We start from the raw sequence: 20,517 nt of genomic DNA, 5'->3' as shown, positions 1-20,517 counted from the left end.
AGACACACCATTGATGTAGATTTTGTCCACCTGCATTTGTGCACACAGTATTTTGAGTCCCTAATGTGCCTAGTCCCATAATGTGTGTAGTGTCTGTTTGATCAAATCTCCTTAATCTGTCTAAGCATTTATAATGCTCTCATCATTCTGTCTTTCATTCATCACTGTTAATGGGTCAATTAATTTTTGAGAGTACTATTCCAGCTCCACTTGAATACAAATGATTATTTAAACCCATGGGTTGGGTCATTGGGATCTTGAAGTTTAAAGCTGATTATAATTATAATTGCCATCCCAGGGAACTATTTTAAAATACCTTTTGCATCAGGATTTGAGAACCAGCCTCCTTGATAACTGAGTTTCAGGACCATACAGAGAGCGTTTCAGTGTCCACAGCTATGCCTTGTATAGGCTTACATATATGCTACCTCGCTGGTCCTTCAGTTCACCCAGACTTCACAACTGAACACCATGGCTTTTAAATTGTGATTTAAATCTATTTAAAAAGTTGACTTGAAATAAAGTTTGGAGGGACATATACATTGAAGTGAGTGACTGAAATGGCGCACAGTTTATTATCGATTAATCCATGTAACTTTAATTAGAAAACTGGGTAACCGAATAGCTCAGGACACTGATAATGGGCTATGGAAGGGATCCTCCCCAACTCCCAGTGTGTTTTTGTTTTGTTTTGTTGTCTCCTTCCTCTGAAACAATGACCACAGCTGGAGATGGGACCTGGTACTTGGAGGTGGCATAAAGCAATGGTTCTCGGCCAGGGGTACGTGTGCCCCTGAGGGTACACAGAGGTCTTCCAGGGGTTACATAAACCCATCTAGATATTTGCCCAGTTTTACAACAGGCTACATAAAAAGCACTAGTGAAGTCAGTACCAACTAAAATGTCAGACGCCTCCCAGGTTGCTTGTTGCTGTCTGTTTGCCCAATTAGTCCCAGTCATCCCACCATCCGTGGCACTCTGTCTCCTCATCAGATCAGTCCTACTCACGCACCTCCTGCCCACCTCCTCGCTGGTTCCCCCTCTCCTTGCCCGACTGCTCATCCAATTTCCCTCTTCCAGCTCCCAATCCCATTCTCTTTGCCAAACCGTTCACAGTCTCCTCCCACTGAGTCCCACTCTCCTCTGCCCCCCTTCTGGCTCCCAGTCAGTCCCCTATCTCTCCCCACCCTAATTCGCAATTCCAGATGTCTCCTACCCTGGTCCCCACCAGCCTCCAGTGTCAGCCCCCCCCCCAATGGCTCCTTATTCTGATTTATTCCCCTCACTTCCCAGGTTTGGCTCTTCTCCCTTCTGCATTCGAATTATGCAGCTCCCTTTTCCACTCTTCCTGGCCCCAGCAGAGGGGCAGACATTGAGAGCACAAGGGAGACAGGCTCTCTTGTGCTCAGTGTCAGGTGCCCAGCTCTGGATCCGGCATGGCCCAGATCTGCAGTTGCAGGGCAAGTCCTGCTCAGCCTCCTGTAACTCTCGGCTGGAACATGCGCGGTGCGCACCAAATCTTTGAAGAATTCTGCTGCACAACGCTAGTTGATCTCTACTGAGCATATGTGAACTGTGACTTTTCAAAGGATTATAAATTGGCGAAATTTGGGTGGATTTTCACAGGGATGGCAGAAGGCAGATGTCTGATGCAAAGGCCACCCGCCAGCCAATTCAGTTCCTTACTCCAAAGCCTGGGGGTCCTAGAGCTTCTCAAAGAAAAAGTCACCAGAATTTTTTAACATTGGTAAAACTACTTATTTTTCTCTAAACTCATTCTCTGAAATGACTGAATCTTTGTAGCTGAAAAAAAAAATCAGCCCCAAGGAGCTACCCAGCACATAAAATTTCAGCCCAAGTGCTATATTAAACTGAAAGCAACAGGGTTTTGTCAGAAGCATCAGACAACCTTAATATTGCGTGTTGCTACCAGACCCTCCTATAATGTATTTACAAGCTGATCCCATGAGTCAGTCTAGTGGTCTGAGTACAGAATTGGGAGCTAGGAACATAATCTAGTTCCAGTTTGGCCACTGATTCTCTGAGGGGCCCAGGCAGGTCAATTAACCTCTCTTCCTCAGTTTCCTTCATCTTAAAATGGGAGTAACACTTACATAGCAGGGGGGTGTAGGGAGATGGATAGATGGATGCTAGCAGAGGGTTTTGAAGATGAGAAGCACCTTGTAAGTATTTAACTTGTTCATTTTATGTGACTTACCATTCCATTCTTCTCACTTTGCTCTTAATTCAGTAAAGATTTTGGACACCAAAAACCCTCCTTATTCTAGTCTCTGTGCTGCTTTATCATGAGTTTTCAATGATTCACATCTGATTATATTGCATTGTTTTCCTGTTTACTCCAGGGAAAGAGGAGACATGTTATTACAGTAGATTCATGGGATGTTTACAGGGATAAATGTAAAAAATGTTTGACTTCATTACACTTACGTTTTGCAGTAGGCCTTTAATTCAGAAAACCTAACAACCTTAGTGGGACAAGGAGGTGAAGATTGAGACCTGTTAGGTTTCACAGACTGGTTGGCTCAAGGGACTTATATCTCTATGCAGCCATTGGCTGCTGGTTCAAATCCTACTCAGGTTGGTGGTGAGTGAATGAAAGTTATTACCATTTGATGGCTATATAGTGGTTACACTGTATGGTTGAGGAATGTTAGGGCAGTACAGAGAACTCTTACTTATGCTGATGTTACATATGTTGCAACCATTTGTGGACAAACAGAAGATTAAAGACTCCAGAGCTGTCAAGCCAACACTTTCTCCTAGTACCATTTCACTTGGAAAAGAAAATCCAAGGAGCTCGGTTTGACTTTGTTTTCTTAAAACACTTGGGTTTCCCCCATATGTTTTCAACACAAGTGGTTTGATATATATCAGGGAGGATGAAATGTTGTGTGCTGACCTACAGCATATTTGCTTTCAAACCATTTATGTGATTAGGTTCATATCTTAGTGGGGCTGCAGTAGTCAGATGATTATTAAGTGCAAGTGTTGACAGTGAGTTTGCTATGGGCTCAAGGTAAGCAGCTTTGCTGGAGATAACAGAGGGGCTTTGCATTCCTCCGAGGTCCTTCACCCGATGCATGTTGATGAGGAAGGTGGACAGAAACTGCACGTTTATGACAGGGTAATCTGGGACTATGAAACAAAAGGACAAAGCATTCATCTCCCTTAGCCAGGAGCTTGTTGCTCAAAGGGTAGTGCCTTTGGAAAGAACTAAAGAATGTTTTAGTAAACTGTAAGCGTGACGTCTTTGAATGGTTTGTGTGGGAGCTAGCTAGGCCCTGTACTTCCAAAGTCTTCAGGCTAGTGCTATCAGACCTCCCCCTCCCATCCCTCCATAATTCTAATTTTTTGTACATTATGGAGTTGGGCACCCAAGCACTTCTAGTCTGCAGTGGTGATGTATGGTAATGGCACAATTATTGTGTGAGTTACGTGGTATGGTGATATCTCATGATCTGATATTGTGCTGAGCCAGAAGAAATGGTGTTCCTGTCAGATCTCGAGCAGTAATTATCACAGCTGTAAACCTTACAGGTGTCCGGTGTCTCATCAGATAACTCCGCCTGGTGAAATGCTGTCATGTTGGTGTTTTTGTGACTCTGTAGATAAGGACAACTGTCTTGTTGTGACTGCTAAAACTGCTTCACAGTCAGCTACAAAAAGGAGCCCCTTAAAATTCAGGGATTTGATTCAGTCAGGGCCAAATCTGAGGGATGAGCTGACTGGCCAGCAAGACTTAAACCTGGCAAACTGTGTTTCCTTTGTGAAGCCAAGTCCTAACAGACCCAATAAGGCTTACAAGCTAAGGTTTAGGAAGGAGGGATATCACACCTAGAGCAGAGTCAGAGCCAGAGCCCTCTCCTTATCAGGAGAAGTCTCCTGGCATTCTAAGTCAACACTTTCTCCTTCCAATCATTATCCCTCCACAACACCCAGTTTCTGCCTTGTTCCCTTCAGTCCTGGATCGTTCCCAGTAGCCATTTGGCTGCTCATGGTTGAGTTGACACCAAATTCCCTGGAGTAATTGAGGCAGGTTTCGGCTCCACCTAATTTACCAACTCTTCAAATTGTGCAATGAGACTTCATATTCAAATTTTCATTGGCCCAGAGAAAACTTGTCCCTGAGACTTATCACCTTCTTAAAACGGGTTAAAAATGGGAAAGCCTAACATGTCTCAGAAGCAATTGGGGAAATGCGAGACCCACTCAAAATGCTGTTCATTGTAGTGTCTGTATTTCACTCAGATGAAGAGTGTTGCTAATACTCAGTGGCAGAGTTATATGTTGGGTTGGGAAGTTCACTGCAACGCCTCAAGAATAACAACTCTTTCCCCTCCTTTTTAGAATGGCAACAAAGACAACTCCCTGGACATGTTGGGGACAGATATCTGGGCAGCCAATACCTTTGATTCCTTCAGGTAAGCTCATTTAAAAGCCCTTCTACAAGACAGATGGAATATGACCTCTTCTATCCCTCGCCTCAGAGCTCTTCTATAGACATGCAAGAATTGCAACTTGGAGACTGTCATGCCTCCTCCTCCCCAGTCCAGTCCTTCGTCCTAAGTGCAGATAACGTGCACCTTGTTTTTGCTGGAGTTCAAGCTAGAGGAGGTTGGTGGGATTGTTTGCACACCAAAGGTGCACTAATTGGACTAGTTTAAGGCTACGTCTGTGCTACAGTTGGAGGTGCGATTGCACATTATGGAGGCATATCCCTGCCAGCTTGAATAAAAATAGCAGTGAAGACAAGGTAGCACTTGGCTGTACAATCCCTCCCAGAACCCTGGGTACATACTCGTATTCCTAGCTTGCACAGGGGTCTGTGCTCCATGCCTTCACTGCTGTGTTTAATCATGCTAGCTACCTGAGCTGCAGTAACACCTCCAGTTGCTGTGTAGACATGCCCATATCTGTCGAGGAATCTTCATACACAAAACCGAAGAGGCCTCTCAGGGACGTGGGCAAATCCAGTTGTTTGTCCCTATATCAGCAATGTGCATGTGCATTTTGCATCAGTACTTGTATCAGGAGCGCTTCAGTTTTCATTCCTGCATGTGGGCACAAAGGTTTAAATCAAGAAAATAAACTTTCCTCCCAGCTCTGTGCTCCATTCTGTTCTGTCCATAGAGCACTGCAGGCTTTGATCTCCAGAAGTGTCTTCCTTGGCACTTGTTGATTCTGCGCCCCAGGCTATGTAATCCACGTTCCAACAGGGATCTTCCAAGCAACAGATGAGGATTCCTGAGAAGGCATCTCCACTGCATGGATCAACTAGCTGCTGCAGCAAAAGACTGAGGGGAACTTTTCAAAAGCTAAGAGCATGTGTAGCTAAGAAGATTTAGGTGCTGCACGTAGAGTTTTTATTTAGGGCGCTTAAATGTAAAAGTTGGGGGTACCTGGTCAGGGACCACTGGAAGCAAAAACAATGTCTCCAGAAACAATAGCCTTTGGAAAATAAAGGGCAAGTATATATGAGATGCTTTGCACAATATGAACACATTTAATTAGTAGTGTGTTCTCTCTCTCCCTTCCTAGTGGTGCAACCTGGGATTTACAGCCTGAAAAGCTGGACTTCACACAGTTTCACAGGAAGCTCCGGAACATCCCCAAACACCCGCTCCCGCACATAGACAGAGAAGGGTAAGTGTCGTGGTGTTGTCTTCTCTAATACTGTGTGGGTGTGTGCGTGGGTGTTTGTGCGCGCGCTTGGCTTCAGGGTGGGGAAACACTAATGGGTCACGTGGCAGATATTAGAAATTTGAGGTGGAAGCTTGGGTCATCTCCCAGGGGGCTAGTGTGGAACTGTTCCCTCTATTAGATTTTCTATTGCTTTGACCAGGCCAGTTTCCAACAAATATGGGCAAAACTAAATCCCTTAGAGTCAAACACCCCTTAATGAGGGGAAGGGCTAGAGCCCAGTTCTCTGATTTAGGTCCATCTCTGCTTTAAAAAATCCTAAGAGACATGGCTTCCACCTCTTTCTCTACCAAGACTTCCACAGTGGAACACGAAAATATTCTTCATAAATATTCCTTGCCATAATTTCACCCTATATCTCCTAGCCATAAACCTGTGTATATTATTAAACGGTCCCTCTCTACCCTTGGCATTTAACACAATCTAAATGCTTTTACACTGAGGCTGTATTCCACCATAGTTGTATAAAGCTACAAATATTTACTGGGACTGTTTTCAATCCTCCTTCATCCATCAGTCCTTGCAGTCCCTTAGTCATCTTTGTTGTTCTCTTCATTCTCTGTAGTTTATCAACCTGAGCCTCCTCCACGCTAAGGTGTCCAGTACTGTGAGCAGTATTCTAGGTGTAACTCACCAATGGTGTAGAAAGAAATTGTTGCCTCACTGTTCATGGCTTCTGCAAATTGAGAAATTGCCAGATCTTAATGTGGGTGGTCTCCCCTTTCCCAGCCAGTCAGTCCTGGCACCTAAACATTGAGCAGCTAAGGAGCAATGCTGGCTGTGGAAATGGAGGCTACTACATATTCTGTATGTCTAGTTATGACAAGATACCAGTCGATCCTTGATGGAACTCCGTAAAGTCTCCAGCAAATGGAAGGGTATCGTTTCTTTAGAGACAAGAATATAGTTACTCCATGGCTAAATTTGGCCTCAGGTGATGCTTACTTTTGTCTGAAGAGGGATGAAAAAGTATGTTCCTGTTTAGAAGGTATTACCGTAAGGATTACAAATGTCTTTTATGTAATGAAGCCAGATGGCACTCATTCAATTTTTTCCATTTGCTGGAAAAAAATTCAAAGTTTCAATACATGCCATTAAAATGTACCCCTCTAGGACTGAATGTTTAGTTAAGCATTGTATCACAATTGGTGGTGCATCCCAAGGACAGGAGTTGGTAACTTTCCGTGTTAGATAGCTGTGTGGGAGACCAGACCCTCAAACTGTTGAGAAGCAAAGCATTGCTATCTTGCACAACTTCATGGTGCACTCAAAACATTGGCTTAGGTCTTCGTGGACTGGTGTTCTTTGGAGTTTATAAATAGCATCTTACAGAATAGCTAGAATAATTTCTAAAGCATTTTTAACTGGTGATATTTTTGTCTACCTCTGTGTTTAAGAATTTTATACAAAGGTTGCTATGTAAAAATCAAATACATTGTGCTCAAGATCTCATGGCACTTTTCAGACAATCATGGCCATTAGAGGTGAAAGAGACATTTTATATTCATTGAATCATCTGCCCTGCTAATGCAGGATTCTTTTGCACTATAGCAGATGTGTTCACCAGTTTCTAATTGAGCGATTGTGTTCTTCCTAGATACAGATTTACCTGATACAATATTATTAATTTTCTGCCCTGAATTGGCATGCAGTATTGCTGGGTGCCATTAAAAATGTGTATTGTTTCACTGCAGATGTGGCTGGATTTCAGCCAGGCAATGATTCTGCAGTTCAGAGTTTGCTTTGGGCTCCTATTGGATGAAAGGCACTAGACATACAAGTCTTTATTCTACCAGATAAACATTATTGAATGTTGGTTTTGGGTTTGTTTATCAGAGTCCAACTTAAATCCACAATAGCGAGGATAAAGACAAAACTCTATGCTTAATTCACCTTGTTATGCTCATTTGTTACAGGGACAGCGAATGATCTTACTGGCTACAGTTGCTCAATACAAAAGGATGTGTCAGGAATGTCTTTGTGGGCTACCTCGGATTCATAATGTAGTTTTAAATGCAGCAGGTTTTGGTGGGTGCGGACTCTGGATGGGTTGATTGGAAATTAAAACTTTATCATAATAACCTACAACTTTAGGCCTTGATCCTGCAGTAGGATCGGTATGGGTAGATCTGTGTGTCAACGTGGAGCCCTGTTGAAAGCAGTGGGCCACCGTTCAGGTGAAAGAGGCCACCCATGTGAATCTGATTGCAGGACTGGAGCTTTATTTTTGTTTGTTGCCCTTCACACAAAATGTGCACCAAAACTCCTACTGGAACTAAACAGTACAGCTGCCGAATTGAAATAAGAAGGGATAGCAGAAATAGGAAAGTTAAATGGACATCACCAACTTAAGTTATGCTTGGGTTTGAAAATATTTCCCAATAATTGTCAGTAATACAAGTTACAAATAACCCCTACTAGAACTGAAAGACTAGGGAAGAGTTTTTGTCTCTCTTTTTGAGTTTGCATACTTTGTGCATTCAGCAGCATTTTGTTTAGTCACAGCTTCTCTCTCTATCTCCTGGATAGTTGGCTAGTTAATCAATTTTTCCTTTCCTTGTGTTGGTTTTTGTTTTTTTGTTTTCATCCAGGAACAGTGGGAAGAAAAACTTAAAGCTCACGTTCTGTTATGTCCACTGTGATCCCTAAATCCTTTTCAGAGTCACTGCTTTCCAGGATACAGTCCCGCATTCTGTTGGTACGGCCTGCACAGTTTGTTCCCAGGTGTATGACCTTGCATTTGGCTGGAAAGCATTTTGTTTGAATGGGCCCACCTTGCCAACTGATCCAAATCACTCTGTGTGACTGTGCTATCATCATCATTTACCTGCCAATCTTTGTGTCATCTGCAAGTTTTATCAGCAGTGATTTTATGTTGATTTCAGATGATTGATGAAAATATTGAATAGTGTGGGGCCTGGAACCAATTTCTGCAGAACTCCACTGCAAAAACCTTCATTTGATGATGATTCCCCATTGACAAGTGCTTTAGGAGATGTCTCAGTTAGCCAGTTCCTCGTCCATTTAATGTGTGATTCATTAAATATTCTACAGTGCTATTTTTTTAATCAGAATGTCATGTGGTACTAAATCACATGCCTTACAAAAGTGTACTAAATCTGCATAGTTTCCTTTTATCAATCAAACTTGTAATCTTATCAAAAAATGAAATCGGGTTTGTTTGACAAGTTCAGTTTTTTATAAAACTATGTTGACTGGCATTAATTATGTTTCCATCCTTTAGTTCTTTATTAACTGAATCCTGTGTCAGCTTTTCTATTATTTTTCCTGGAATTAAGGCTAATTTGCTTATAATTAAGTAGTTGGGTCATCCCACTTATCGTTTATGTGCACTGGCATATCACTAGAACTCCTCCAGTCTTCTGGACTTTTCCTGGTATTCCAAGGTTTATTAAGAAATGAATATCAGTAGGCCAGAGATTTTTCTAGCCAACTCTTTTAGGATTCCTGGATGTGGTTAATCTGACCTCCTGATTTAGAAATGTTTATTCCTAGTAGATACTGTTTAGTATCCTCCTTAGTTACCAAAGGACTGAAAAGTTGTTCATTATCTTCATGTAATATGAGTACATCATCTTGCTTCTTTCCAAATAGAGAACACTAATATTTATGGAATACTGTTGCTTCTTCTGCATTGTTAACAAGTTTACTTTACTATCTTTACCTAGTAATTGCCCTGTCCCATTGTTAGGACTTTGTTCCTGATGTTCTTAATAAACCGAAACAAAACACGTTTATTGTCCTTCGTGTTGCCATAGATTTGTCCCTAATTTCTCTTACTTCCTTTATCAGCTTTCTACACTTCATAACTTTAAATTTATATTGATTGCTGTCAACTTTCCCTTTTATCCATTTGTTGTATTATCTATTTTAAACTATTTGCAGCCTTCACTTCCCCACTGAACTCAGATAGACTTTAACCCACAGTTGTCCTCTTCCTCAATTATGGAATCATAGTTTATTTTTGGCCATCTAATGAATTCTTCTTAAAGAACTCAGAATTTTCATTCACATTTGTCTAACTTTTTCCTCTCAGTTTTGCTCATAATTTTCCTCAGCTTTGGGAAATTAGCCTTTTTGAAACCCACAGTATGTATATTACTGGTAGGGACTGTGCTTTGTTTATCTGTACTAACTATAACCATATTTTAAAATCCAATAATGGAACACACCTCACTTTAGTTTTATTATACATATAAACCTTAATAAACATATACGTCCATATAACTGGAACAAGAAGGCAGGGATGAAAATTGCCGGGCATCAAACTTATTTACACAGTATTATGTGGTCTTCCTAGGTCCAGCCTATGGGCAGGAAGGGATAACTCAGCATTGGCCTGCTGAATCCAGGGTTATGAGTTCAATCATTGAGGGGGCCATTTAGGGATCTGGGGCAAAAATCTGTCAGGGGATTGGCCCTGCTTTGAGCAGGGGGTTAGATTTGATAACCTCCTGAGGACCCTTCAAACCTAATACTCTGTGGTCCCCTATTATTGAAGCTGATGAGAGCTTTGCCATTGTATTCAGTGCGTTATAACTGCAGACAAATTAGGATGAAACGTATTTAAAAAGCCCAGACTCTGAATAGGTTCTGTAATGTAAGCTGCATGAAATGTAACTTCCTCCCACAGGAAGTGCATCCATGAGACAGTCAGTACAGAATAGGAAAACTGTGTTTTTGCTAATGTAGCAGCCACTAGAGGGGGACAGAGGCCCTCTTGCTTTCCTACTGTGGATTACAATTAATAAAACCCTTGCAAGAGAGTAAACAACAGTTAAATAGAATTGTTTAGATTTGGATCTGTGGGTCCAGGCTTAGGTTTTGTTTTTCTCACCACTCCTTTACCAGCATCAGTGCAATGGCTGCATTTGGGGTGTTGCGTTACGCTGCAATTGCAAACAGGAAAATATTCAGATAAATGGTGGTGTGTTTTGAAAAACCACATTGGCTTAGATTTCTGTAAAAGATGGACAGTTAACATTCAGGGAGAGAGAAAGGTGTTGCGTATGTGAATCTCTCATTTGTGCTCAAACTCTGCGGCTTTCCGGGCTTTTCTATTTAACCTTCTTTCCCCTTCTGTCCTTTTTTATTTAAAAAAAATCCTCTATTAATCTGACACTGACCTATGCTTGAACCAGGGATGAGTGCTGAGAATTAGCAGTATGCAGGGAAACATGAGGGATAAAGACAGTTGTTTTCATGCACACAGAAGCAAATAATCATTCGTGCAAACAGATCTGGGAGAGGCAGTTGTCTGTTTGGCATGGATGGTTACCTGTCTGCATGTGGATGTTTTGGAGGCAAGGGTTATTTGGCTCAGAGATCCTCCTCATTCTTTTTTTTTCTCTCCCCATGTAGAGGTAGAAAACTAAACTCACCTTCTGTGGTGGGTGAGAAATGTTAACTTTGGTTTCACGTGCTCTTTTTCTTGTTGTTGTTCCTGGCTCAGGCTTGGAAAAGCGAAGCACGAGGATGGAGATGGAATCAACCTGAATGACATAGAAAAAGTCCTTCCTGTCTGGCAGGTATGTTTTGGTGGCACCGTATTGCTGATATATTGCTGATTCCCATTTGTTTGTATTGCTGATGAAGAAGACCCCTTCTCTTGCGCTGTACCCCGCATGGTTAGAGATCTAGCCGGCTGTGTAAAATAAAGTCCTGTGGTCAGCTAGCTGTGGTGCTTGTGTAATCCACAAGAGAGGAGTGTGGGGTTTTGTCTGCGTTTGGGGGCTGTTTCTTTGAGTCTGCTCTCACTTCCAGCTAAGAAACACAGGCCTATATTCACAGAAGCCCTTAGATACCTAAACCCCAGATTTAGGCACCTATGTCTCAGTTTGAAACTCCACTTATTCACAGAACTCCCACTGAACCTGTAGGTGCGTAAACTCAGTCAGCACCTTGCTTTTTGCAGTAAAAAGCTCCTTAAGCACCTGTTTCTTCCTCTGGGCATGCACACTGCTGCCTCGTTCTAGGGGTCCGGATGCATGTCCCCTGCCCAAGCACCAGAGCAAGTCACGAGCCAGGGAAAGACAAGCATTCAGCTTCCTAACTCTCATGCAGGACTTGATTCAGTAGCATGCTCAGAAGCCGCCTACTGGATTGGGTCTCCATAAGGGAGTTTACAGAAAAAGGCTGGGGAGAGAGGAGGAGAGTCTCCCTTGTAATGTTTAGTCCAGTGGTTAAGGTACTCTGCTGAGGTGTGGAAGACCTCCCCCCTCAGTTCAGGTCCCCCCTCACCTGAGGCGGAGAAGGGATTTAAACAGGGATCTGCCGCCGCTCAGATGTGCCACCTCTCAGATGGGCTCTGGGATATTCTGGTGTGGGGCTCCCTCAGTCTCTCCTGTTGAAACTGTTGCAATGTGGAAATAAGTAGAGAGCCATTTGGGCCAGAGGGGGAGAGTGCGCAGAGGCAGAAGAATCACTCCGTAGCCTGGTGGTTAGAGTACTCACCTAGGAGATAGATGAGAGACTCGGGGTCCAGTCCCCTTGCTCCAGTGACTTTTTACTTAGTTATCCACAGTGGAACTGCTTCAGCAGGAGAGACTGCGGGAAACCTGCTCCCAGCTTTATGCCTTAGGCATCTAACTCCAAAGAGGGTCCCCAGTTGTGGGTGGCTAGCGGAGATAGGCACCTAGCTCAGCAGGAAGTCTGGGGCTTAGCACCTCCCCGCCCCTTGTTAGTATCTTCCATTGGCTAATTTAGGCAGCTCCCTGCCAGTATGTTGGCCTTTATGAATCACATTGTGAGGCACCTCTCTCCTCATTCATTGTATAGGGAGCTTAAGCGCCTAACACAGGCTGCGTGAATTACAGTGTGTTCCTGTGATTTTTCTAGGCACCTAAAAGTGATGGCGTTGTCATGCCCAGCGTCACATCTAAATACCTTTGTGAATCTAGACCAGGGGTCGGCAACCTTTCAGAAGTGGTGTGCCAAGTCTTCATTTATTCACTCTAATTTAAGGTTTCACGTGCCGTAATACATTTTAACCTTTTTAGAAGGCCTATTTCTGTAAGTCTTTAATATATAATTAAACTATTGTTGTATGTAAAGTAAATAAAGTTTCAAAATGTTTAAAAAGCTTCATTTAAAATTAAATTAAAATGCAGAGTTCCCTGGACCGGTGGCCAGGACCCGGGCAGTCTGAGTGCCACTGAAAATCAGCTTGTGTGCCGCCTTCGGCATCCGTGCCATAGGTTGCCTACCCCTGATCTAGACTGTAGTCCTTTAGTTCAAGTAGCATGACCTCATGCTTGTCACTCTGAAAGGCCCCAGTTCAAGTCCTGCTGTTAGCCTAAGTGGGATCTCTGTGTCACATGAAATACTCAGGGAAGCGTTTATATATGGATTATTGTCTTGAAAAAAGTTCTCCAGCCCTTTCCTTTGCGGGATCCATTCTCCTCAGACAGACACCTTTCCACTAGAATAGTTACAGCTCAACTGTCCTTGTCATTCTGGTACAGCGGCCTTTGTGGTAAGTGGGGAGAAACTTTCAGGTTAATAATTCCTGTTGAGTTTGCCTGCTGGTCAATCTCAATTACACTTCACTTGCTAGTGTCCCAAACTTGAAAGGAGCAGAGCCCCTGCAGTTCCTGTTAGACTCAGCGAAAGCTGAATAGGCTTGGTTCTTCTTTGGGTCAGATCACATCTGAGACTTGAGAATCACCCCCTTCCTTGCCTCCGGAACTGAAAAATTAGAATGTCGTGCGTGTGATGAGGTGGGCGATCCTCCGTTCTCAGCTACCGAGTAAAAGGTACTCCAGTATCTTGAAGGACTTCCTAAACTCTGCCAATGTTTAAACCTCTTTTTCCAGAGAGTTGGGCTTTTTTCACACCTGATGTGCCCACTACAAAGTCATTGCCTTTGAATACTATGGCCCTAATTATCCTCTCATGCTGTTCTTACACCTGTTTAAATCCATTGATTTTAATGAGTTAATCCTGATTTATACCAGTGTCAGAGGAGAATCAGTCCCTGTATGTTATATTGAGCCTTACTTTGAGACATGACCTTTGCCACATGTTACTCGGGAACCTGAATTGTTGTTCAGTCAAAGACCCATCAAAAAGACCTTGTGTAAGTGTTTTAATTTGGTGTATCAATTTTGCCTGTAGGCAGATTAGTAGAATATTCGATGTGTTTTTCAAAGACTTGCTTATATGTGCATGTATTGTCACCTATGCATATGGAAGCTAAGAGCTGTGCACTTACTGCTATGGATTTATTGCATGCACTGTTGACAAGTGAAATACTTACTGGCAGCTGGTGTAAGCCTGATCGATCATTGTTAACTGTATTTGAATGTAATCATGCAGTGCTGGCAATGACTGATCTGCTGTTTATCGCTCTCTGGTTTTCAATGAACCTTAGGAATATAGTGCTAGATTCACAAAGATTCTTTGGCACCTAAACCCCAGATTTAGGCACCTAGTGGCAGAGGGGGGGAATTGAGCCTGGGTCCTCCACATCGCAGCTGAGTGCTCTAAACACTGAACTAAAAGTTACAAGGTGGAAGGCACCACCACCTCAACCTCCTCCTTTCCCACAAGCAGGGGTTCCTGTTTGTGAATTGCTAGCAGAGAGAGGAGCCTCCTTGCTGCCTGGACGTAGGCTCCTAAATCCATGAGAGGCGCAGGGTTTAGCGCACACCCCTCTTGTTGGTGTCTCCCACTGCCTAGCTTTGGCAGCTCTCTGCCAAGTGTGCTGGCTTTTGTGGATTGAGTTCTGAAACGCCTGTCTCTCCCCGTTCATTATATAGGTAGCCTAGATGCCGAGGGCGAGCTCTGGTTCTGTGAATTACAGTGTTGTTCCTGTGATTTTTTTTCTAGCCGCCTAAAAGCTAGACAGTGTGCCACTGAGTGTTACAGTACCCAAGTGCCTTTGCAAATCTAGCCCCATAGTGCATAAGCATGTTAGAAAAAGCATTGGTGTGAGTGTAGGAAAACCACTCAGGCAGGTATAAGCTTTTCAAAATCTTGTGGGTGGCTTGTTGATAAGCACCTTATAACTGGCCAGTTACTGCTTCCAGTTCATCTGCCAGGACCTGTGTGTTAACAGTTCCCTGTGTGGTGGGGAGAAAACCTGCGTGGGTAGAGAGCTGCACTGAATGTACTACTAGGTCTCCTCTGTGGTTCTATGATGCATTACATTTTAAGTGGCTAAGAATTCTGAGTTCTTTCTCAGCCTTGACAGTATTAATCAGGCGTGCCAAGTGGAGGCGAAAGGAGCCCTTTCTCCCTCCTAGGTGCCTCATAAATTTTGATTTGCTTTTATGTGGTTCTGCACTGGAGATGGACCCCGAATCAAATCCCTATTTCCAAACAGCCAGGTTTTGAGGGAATTCACACTTCAAACTGAGATTGGTATCTGACAGTTGCAGTGGCCTTTGCAATGGAATGTGAGATCTGAACACGCTGAATCTTTTGGGATATTCAAGACTTGATAAGTTTTGCTGGTAGAATCCATCTCTAGTTTATACAGAAGATATCACAAGAGACATCTGCGGTTTTTTTGGCAATATCAATATTGTAGGCTAAGTGAACAGAACAAAGATGAACTGAAAAAAAGTCTGCATTCACAGCTTTCCTGGGTAGTATGCCTTTCCTTTTCCCACTTTCCCAGCCTTTTGTTCTGAAATGGAAATATTTATACCACACCCCACTGGGAAGAGTAGGCAAGATTAAGGTTTAAGAGTGATGGTGCATTCTGCCATCTTGTGGACATTTATATTAGACTCATAGACTCATAGACTCGTAGGTCAGAAGGGACCAATATGATCATCTAGTCTGACCTCCTGCACAAGGCAGGCCACAGAACCCTACCTGTCCACTTTTATTACAACCCCTAACCCAGGACTGAGTTATTGAAATCCTCAAAATTGGTTTGAAGACCTCAAGCTGCAGAGAATCCACCAGCAAGTGACCCATGCCCCACGCTGCAGGGGAAGGCGAAAAACCTCCAGGGCCCCTGCCAATCCGCCCTGGAGGAAAATTCCTTCCCGACCCCAAATATGGCGATCAGCTAAACCCTGAGTATGTGGGCAAGACTCACCAGCCAGCACCCAAGAAGGAATTCTCTGCAGTAACTCAGTTCCCATCCCATCCAACATCTCCCCGCAGACCATTGAGCAGACTTATCTGGTGATAATCCAAGATCAGTTGCCCAAATTAAACTATCCTATCATAACATCCCCTCCATATACTTATCAAGCTTAGTCTTAAAGCCAGATAAGTCTTTTGCCCCCACTACTTCCCTCGGAAGGCTGTTCCAGAACTTCACTCCCCTAATGGTTAGAAACCTTCGTCTAATTTCAAGTCTAAACTTCCTAATATCCAGTTTGTACCCATTCGTCCTCGTGCCTACATTAGTACTAAACTTAAATAATTCCTCTCCCTCCCTAACGTTAACCCCCCTGATATATTTATATAGAGCAAACATATCCCCCCGCAGCCTTCTTTTGGCCAGGCTAAACAAGCCAAGCTCTTTGAGTCTCCTTTCATAAGGCAGGTTTTCCATTCCTCGGATCATCCTAGTAGCCCGTCTCTGGACCTGTTCCAGTTTGAATTCATCCTTGAACATGGGACACCAGAACTGCACACAATATTCCAGATGGGGTCTCACCAGCGCCTTATATAACGGTACTAACACCTCCTTATCCTTGCTGGAAATACCTCGCCTGATGCATCCTAAAATCGCATTTGCTTTTTTAACAGCCGTATCACATTGGCAGCTCATAGTCATCCTGCTATCAACCAATACCCCAAGGTCCTTCTCCTCCTCTGTTGCTTCCAACTGATGCGTCCCCAACGTATATCTAAAATTCTTCTTATTAATCCCTAAGTGCATTACCTTGCACTTTTCACTATTGTATTTCATCCTATTACTATTACTCCAGTTTACAAGGTGGTCCAGATCTTCCTGAATAGTATCCCTGTTCTTCTCCGTGTTAGCAATACCCCCCAACTTTGTGTCATCCGCAAACTTTATTAGCACATTCCCGCTCTTTGTGCCAAGGTCAGTAATAAAAAGGTTAAATAAGATCGGTCCCAAAGCTGATCCTTGAGGGACTCCACTAGTAACCTCCTTCCAGCCTGACAGTTCACCCTTCAATACGAGCCGCTGGAGTCTCCCCTTTAACCAGTTCCTTATCCACCTTACAACTTTCATATTCATCCCCATCTTTTCCAATTTAACTAACAGTTCCCCATGTGGAACCGTGTCAAACTCCTTACTGAAATCGAGGTAAATTAGATCTACCGCATTTCCTTTATCTAAGTAATCCGTCACCTTCTCAAAGAAGGAGATCAGATTGGTTTGACACGATCTACCTTTAGTAAATCCATGTTGCAATTCGTCCCAATTACCATTGACCTCTATGTCCTTGACTATTTTGTCCCTTAAAATTTTTTCCAAGACCTTACATACTACAGACATCAAGCTAACAGGCCTATAATTACCCGGATCACTTTTATTCCCTTTCTTAAAAATAGGAACTGTGTTAGCAATTCTCCAGTCGTACGGCACAACCCCTGAGTTTATCGATTGCTTAAAAATTCTCGCTAACGGGCTCGCAATTTCACGCACCAGTTCCTTTAATATCCTCGGATGGAGATTGTCCGGGCCCTCCGATTTTGTCCCATTAAGCTGTTCAAGTTTGGCCTCTACCTCAGTTGCGGTAATATCCACCTCCAAAACCACATTCCCGTTTATCATCCGTCCATCATCGCTAAACTCCTCACTAGTCTTATTAAAAACTGAGGCAAAGTACTCATTTAGATATTGGGCCATGCCTAGGTTATCCTTAACCTCCATTCCATCCTCAGTGTATAGCGGCCCCACTTCTTCTTTCTTTGTTTTCTTCTTATTTATGTGGCTGTAGAACCTTTTACTATTGGTTTTGATTCCCTTTGCAAGGTCCAGTTCAATGCGGCTTTTAGCCTTCCTCACTTTATCCCTACATGTTCTGACCTCACCAAGGTAGCTTCCCTTGCTAATCCTGCCTTTCTTCCACTCCCTGTAAGCTTTCTGCTTTTTCCTAATCCCCTCTCTGAGTTGCTTGCTCATCCAGCTTGGCCTACAACTCCTACCCATGTTTTTTTTCCCCTTTCTTGGGATGCAGGCTTCCGACAATTTCCGCAGCTGCGACTTAAAGTAATTCCAGGCCTCCTCCACATTTAAATCCACAAGTTCCTCTGCCCAATCCACTTCCCTAACTAATTTCCTTAACTCTTTAAAATTAGCCCTCGAGAAGTCGAAAACCTTAATCCCAGATCTACATTCGTTTATCCTTCCATCTAGTTTGAACTGAATCAGCTCATGATCACTCGAACCAAGGTTGTCCCCTATCACCATTTCTTCTACGAGGTCCTCACTGCTCACCAAAACCAAATCTAAAATGGCATCCCCTCTCGTAGGTACTTCAACTACTTGATGAAGAAATCCATCCGCTATCACATCCAGAAAAATCTGACCCCTATTATTCTTGCAAGCACTCGTCCTCCAGTCTATATCCGGGAAGTTGAAGTCTCCCATAATCACACATTTCCCCTTTGTGTTTACTTCATTAAAGACATTAAAGAGGTCTCTATCCATATCCAAATCAGATCCCGGTGGTCTATAGCACACCCCAAGCACTATCTCAGGGGAAGCTCTAGTTGCTTTTTTACCCAGTGTGATTTTTGCTCAGACAGACTCTGTCTTATCTATTCCATTGCTTCTTATTTCATTACAGTTAATCTCATCATTTGATGTACAAGGCTACTCCACCACCTTTGCCTTTCTTCCTGTCTTTTCTAAACAGCACATAGCCTTCAATAGCTATACTCCAGTCATGAGTACTATTCCACCAGGTTTCTGTTATCCCTATAATATCCGGTTTCACTTCCTGCACCAGTAGCTCTAGTTCCTCCATCTTGTTACCCAGGCTCCTCGCATTAGTGTACAGACATTTTAATTTTTGGCATTTGGCGTCAGTGACATTCTTTCTCCCGTCGTGCACAGACCTTCTACCACCAGCATCACCCGTTAATCTGGTTTCTACTCCACTATTCCTCCTTGGATCAATTCTTTGGTCCGCAAGGGTATCCCCTCTCACTTTGTTTACTTCCCTCTCCAGATTATATTCCGGCGTGGAGATCTCCTGAACATCTCCCAACCATCTCCTCCAACTTCCTAGTTTAAAGCTCTCTTGATGAGGTCGGCGAGCCTCCATCCTAGAATTCTATTTCCCTCCTTACTTAGATGAAGTCCATCCTGAGCGAACAGTTGTCTATCCGTAAACGCTTCCCAATGACCGTACATCCCAAAGCCCTCCTTATAACACCAATGCCTGAGCCATCTGTTGATCGCCATAATCTTGTCACTCCTTCGTTGCCCTGCTCTAGGAACCGGCAGAATCCCACTGAAGATCACCTGAGCTTCGATTTCTTTGAGCGTCTTCCCCAGTCTGGCATAGTCCTCCTTGATACAGTCCAGCCTGTAGCTAGCCGTATCATTCGTTCCCACATGAAGGAGAATCAACGGATTCTTTCCTGCTTCCGCTAGGATCCTATTCAGCCTCAGGTCCACATCCTGTATCTTAGCCCCTGGCAGACAGCACACCCTTCTGTTCTCCCGATCAGGTCTAGTTACAGGCCTGTCTATTCTTCTCAGTAAAGAGTCTCCAATCACGTAGACTTGCCTTTTCCTGGCGACAGTGTGATTCTCCGGTCTATCCCCCACACCAGCTGGCCGCAAGTCCTCTCGATTTGTATTCGCCCTTACAATCCTCCTAGGGCTCATACTTAGTGTCGCCTCCATTGACTCCTCCCCTCTTTCTGCATGACTAGCTGCTCGTCTCTTTTTCCTTGCCCTCTCTCCTTCAGCAGCCTGCTGTGCTCCATCTTCATTTTCCAACTCAGCAAACCTGTTCCTGAGTTCTATTTCTCCATCGCTGGCCCGTCGTTTTCTCTGCCTGGTTCTTCTAGTCACATACTTCCACCGTCCACTTTCCTCACCCAGCAGCCCCTCCTCAGAGTTCTTTGGTCCTGCTTCTATCCGCTCATCTGAGCTTGTCCCCTGTGCCTCATCATGTCTGTGTTCCATCATGTGCTCAAATCCCCTTCTAAACTCAGCCAGAGTTTCCACCTGCATCTCCAGTCCTCTTATCTTTTCTTCCAGCAGCTCTATCAGGTGGCACTTCATGCAGACAAAACTCCTTTCAGGTGCCCCCTCCAGGACCATGTACATGCCACAGCTACCGCATCCGGTCATCCTCAGTGTGTCTCTACCTGCTGCCTCTGCCTCAATCATACTCTTCCACCTCTGTGCCTGGCAATCCACGCCTCACACCGCACCACAGGCCACCAACACACATTGGGCTGCTGGCAGACCCCTGCCCCTTCCCTTGTCTGACTTCCTGGTTTCTCTGCCTTGGTCTCCCCTGTAACCTCCCCCTGGAAACTCCCACCGAAACTCCCCTGTTAGCAGCTCTGTTTGCTGGCTCCTGTGCCGCTGCCTGAGTGCCTGGCTCCTTATATAGGACCCCTAATCAGGTAAGCCCCGCCCCCAACTCAGGGTTCAGCCTTGCTCCCAGCACATGGCCCCTAGCAGCCTGCACACACACTCACTCACACACAAACTCCACAATACAATCCACAAACTACAAACTACAAAAACCTGCTCCTCCAACAGAACTCCTACCGAAACTCCCCTGTTAGCAGCTCTGTTTGCTGGCTCCAAAGCAAGTGGTGATGTTTAAAATTTGTTAACAGCCCAGATAGATTTAAGTTTTTTAG

General features: G+C 43.9%; 1 protein-coding gene across 12 annotated transcripts in view; it reads left to right on the top strand.

Annotated features, from left to right (window-relative positions):
- The window catches only part of CTIF (cap binding complex dependent translation initiation factor), a 357,428-nt gene that overhangs the window by 117,619 nt on the left and 219,292 nt on the right, over window positions 1–20,517 (top strand). For all 12 annotated transcript variants that reach the window (XR_004000880.1, XR_004000881.1, XR_004000884.1 and 9 more), the window contains 3 exons: window positions 4,369–4,442; window positions 5,560–5,664; window positions 11,195–11,270. Coding sequence is in view for 7 of the 12 variants with exons in the window: in XM_030566175.1 (XP_030422035.1) it covers window positions 4,369–4,442; window positions 5,560–5,664; window positions 11,195–11,270 (255 nt within the window). In the remaining 5 variants the exon portion in view is untranslated. The remainder of the gene's footprint in view (window positions 1–4,368; window positions 4,443–5,559; window positions 5,665–11,194; window positions 11,271–20,517) is intronic.

The sequence above is a fragment of the Gopherus evgoodei genome, chromosome 6 (genome assembly GCF_007399415.2).
Source record: "Gopherus evgoodei ecotype Sinaloan lineage chromosome 6, rGopEvg1_v1.p, whole genome shotgun sequence".
Classification (NCBI taxonomy): Eukaryota; Metazoa; Chordata; order Testudines; family Testudinidae; genus Gopherus; species Gopherus evgoodei.
Note: the sequence above shows the minus strand (reverse complement) of the source record. Positions and strands in the feature narration are given on the sequence as shown.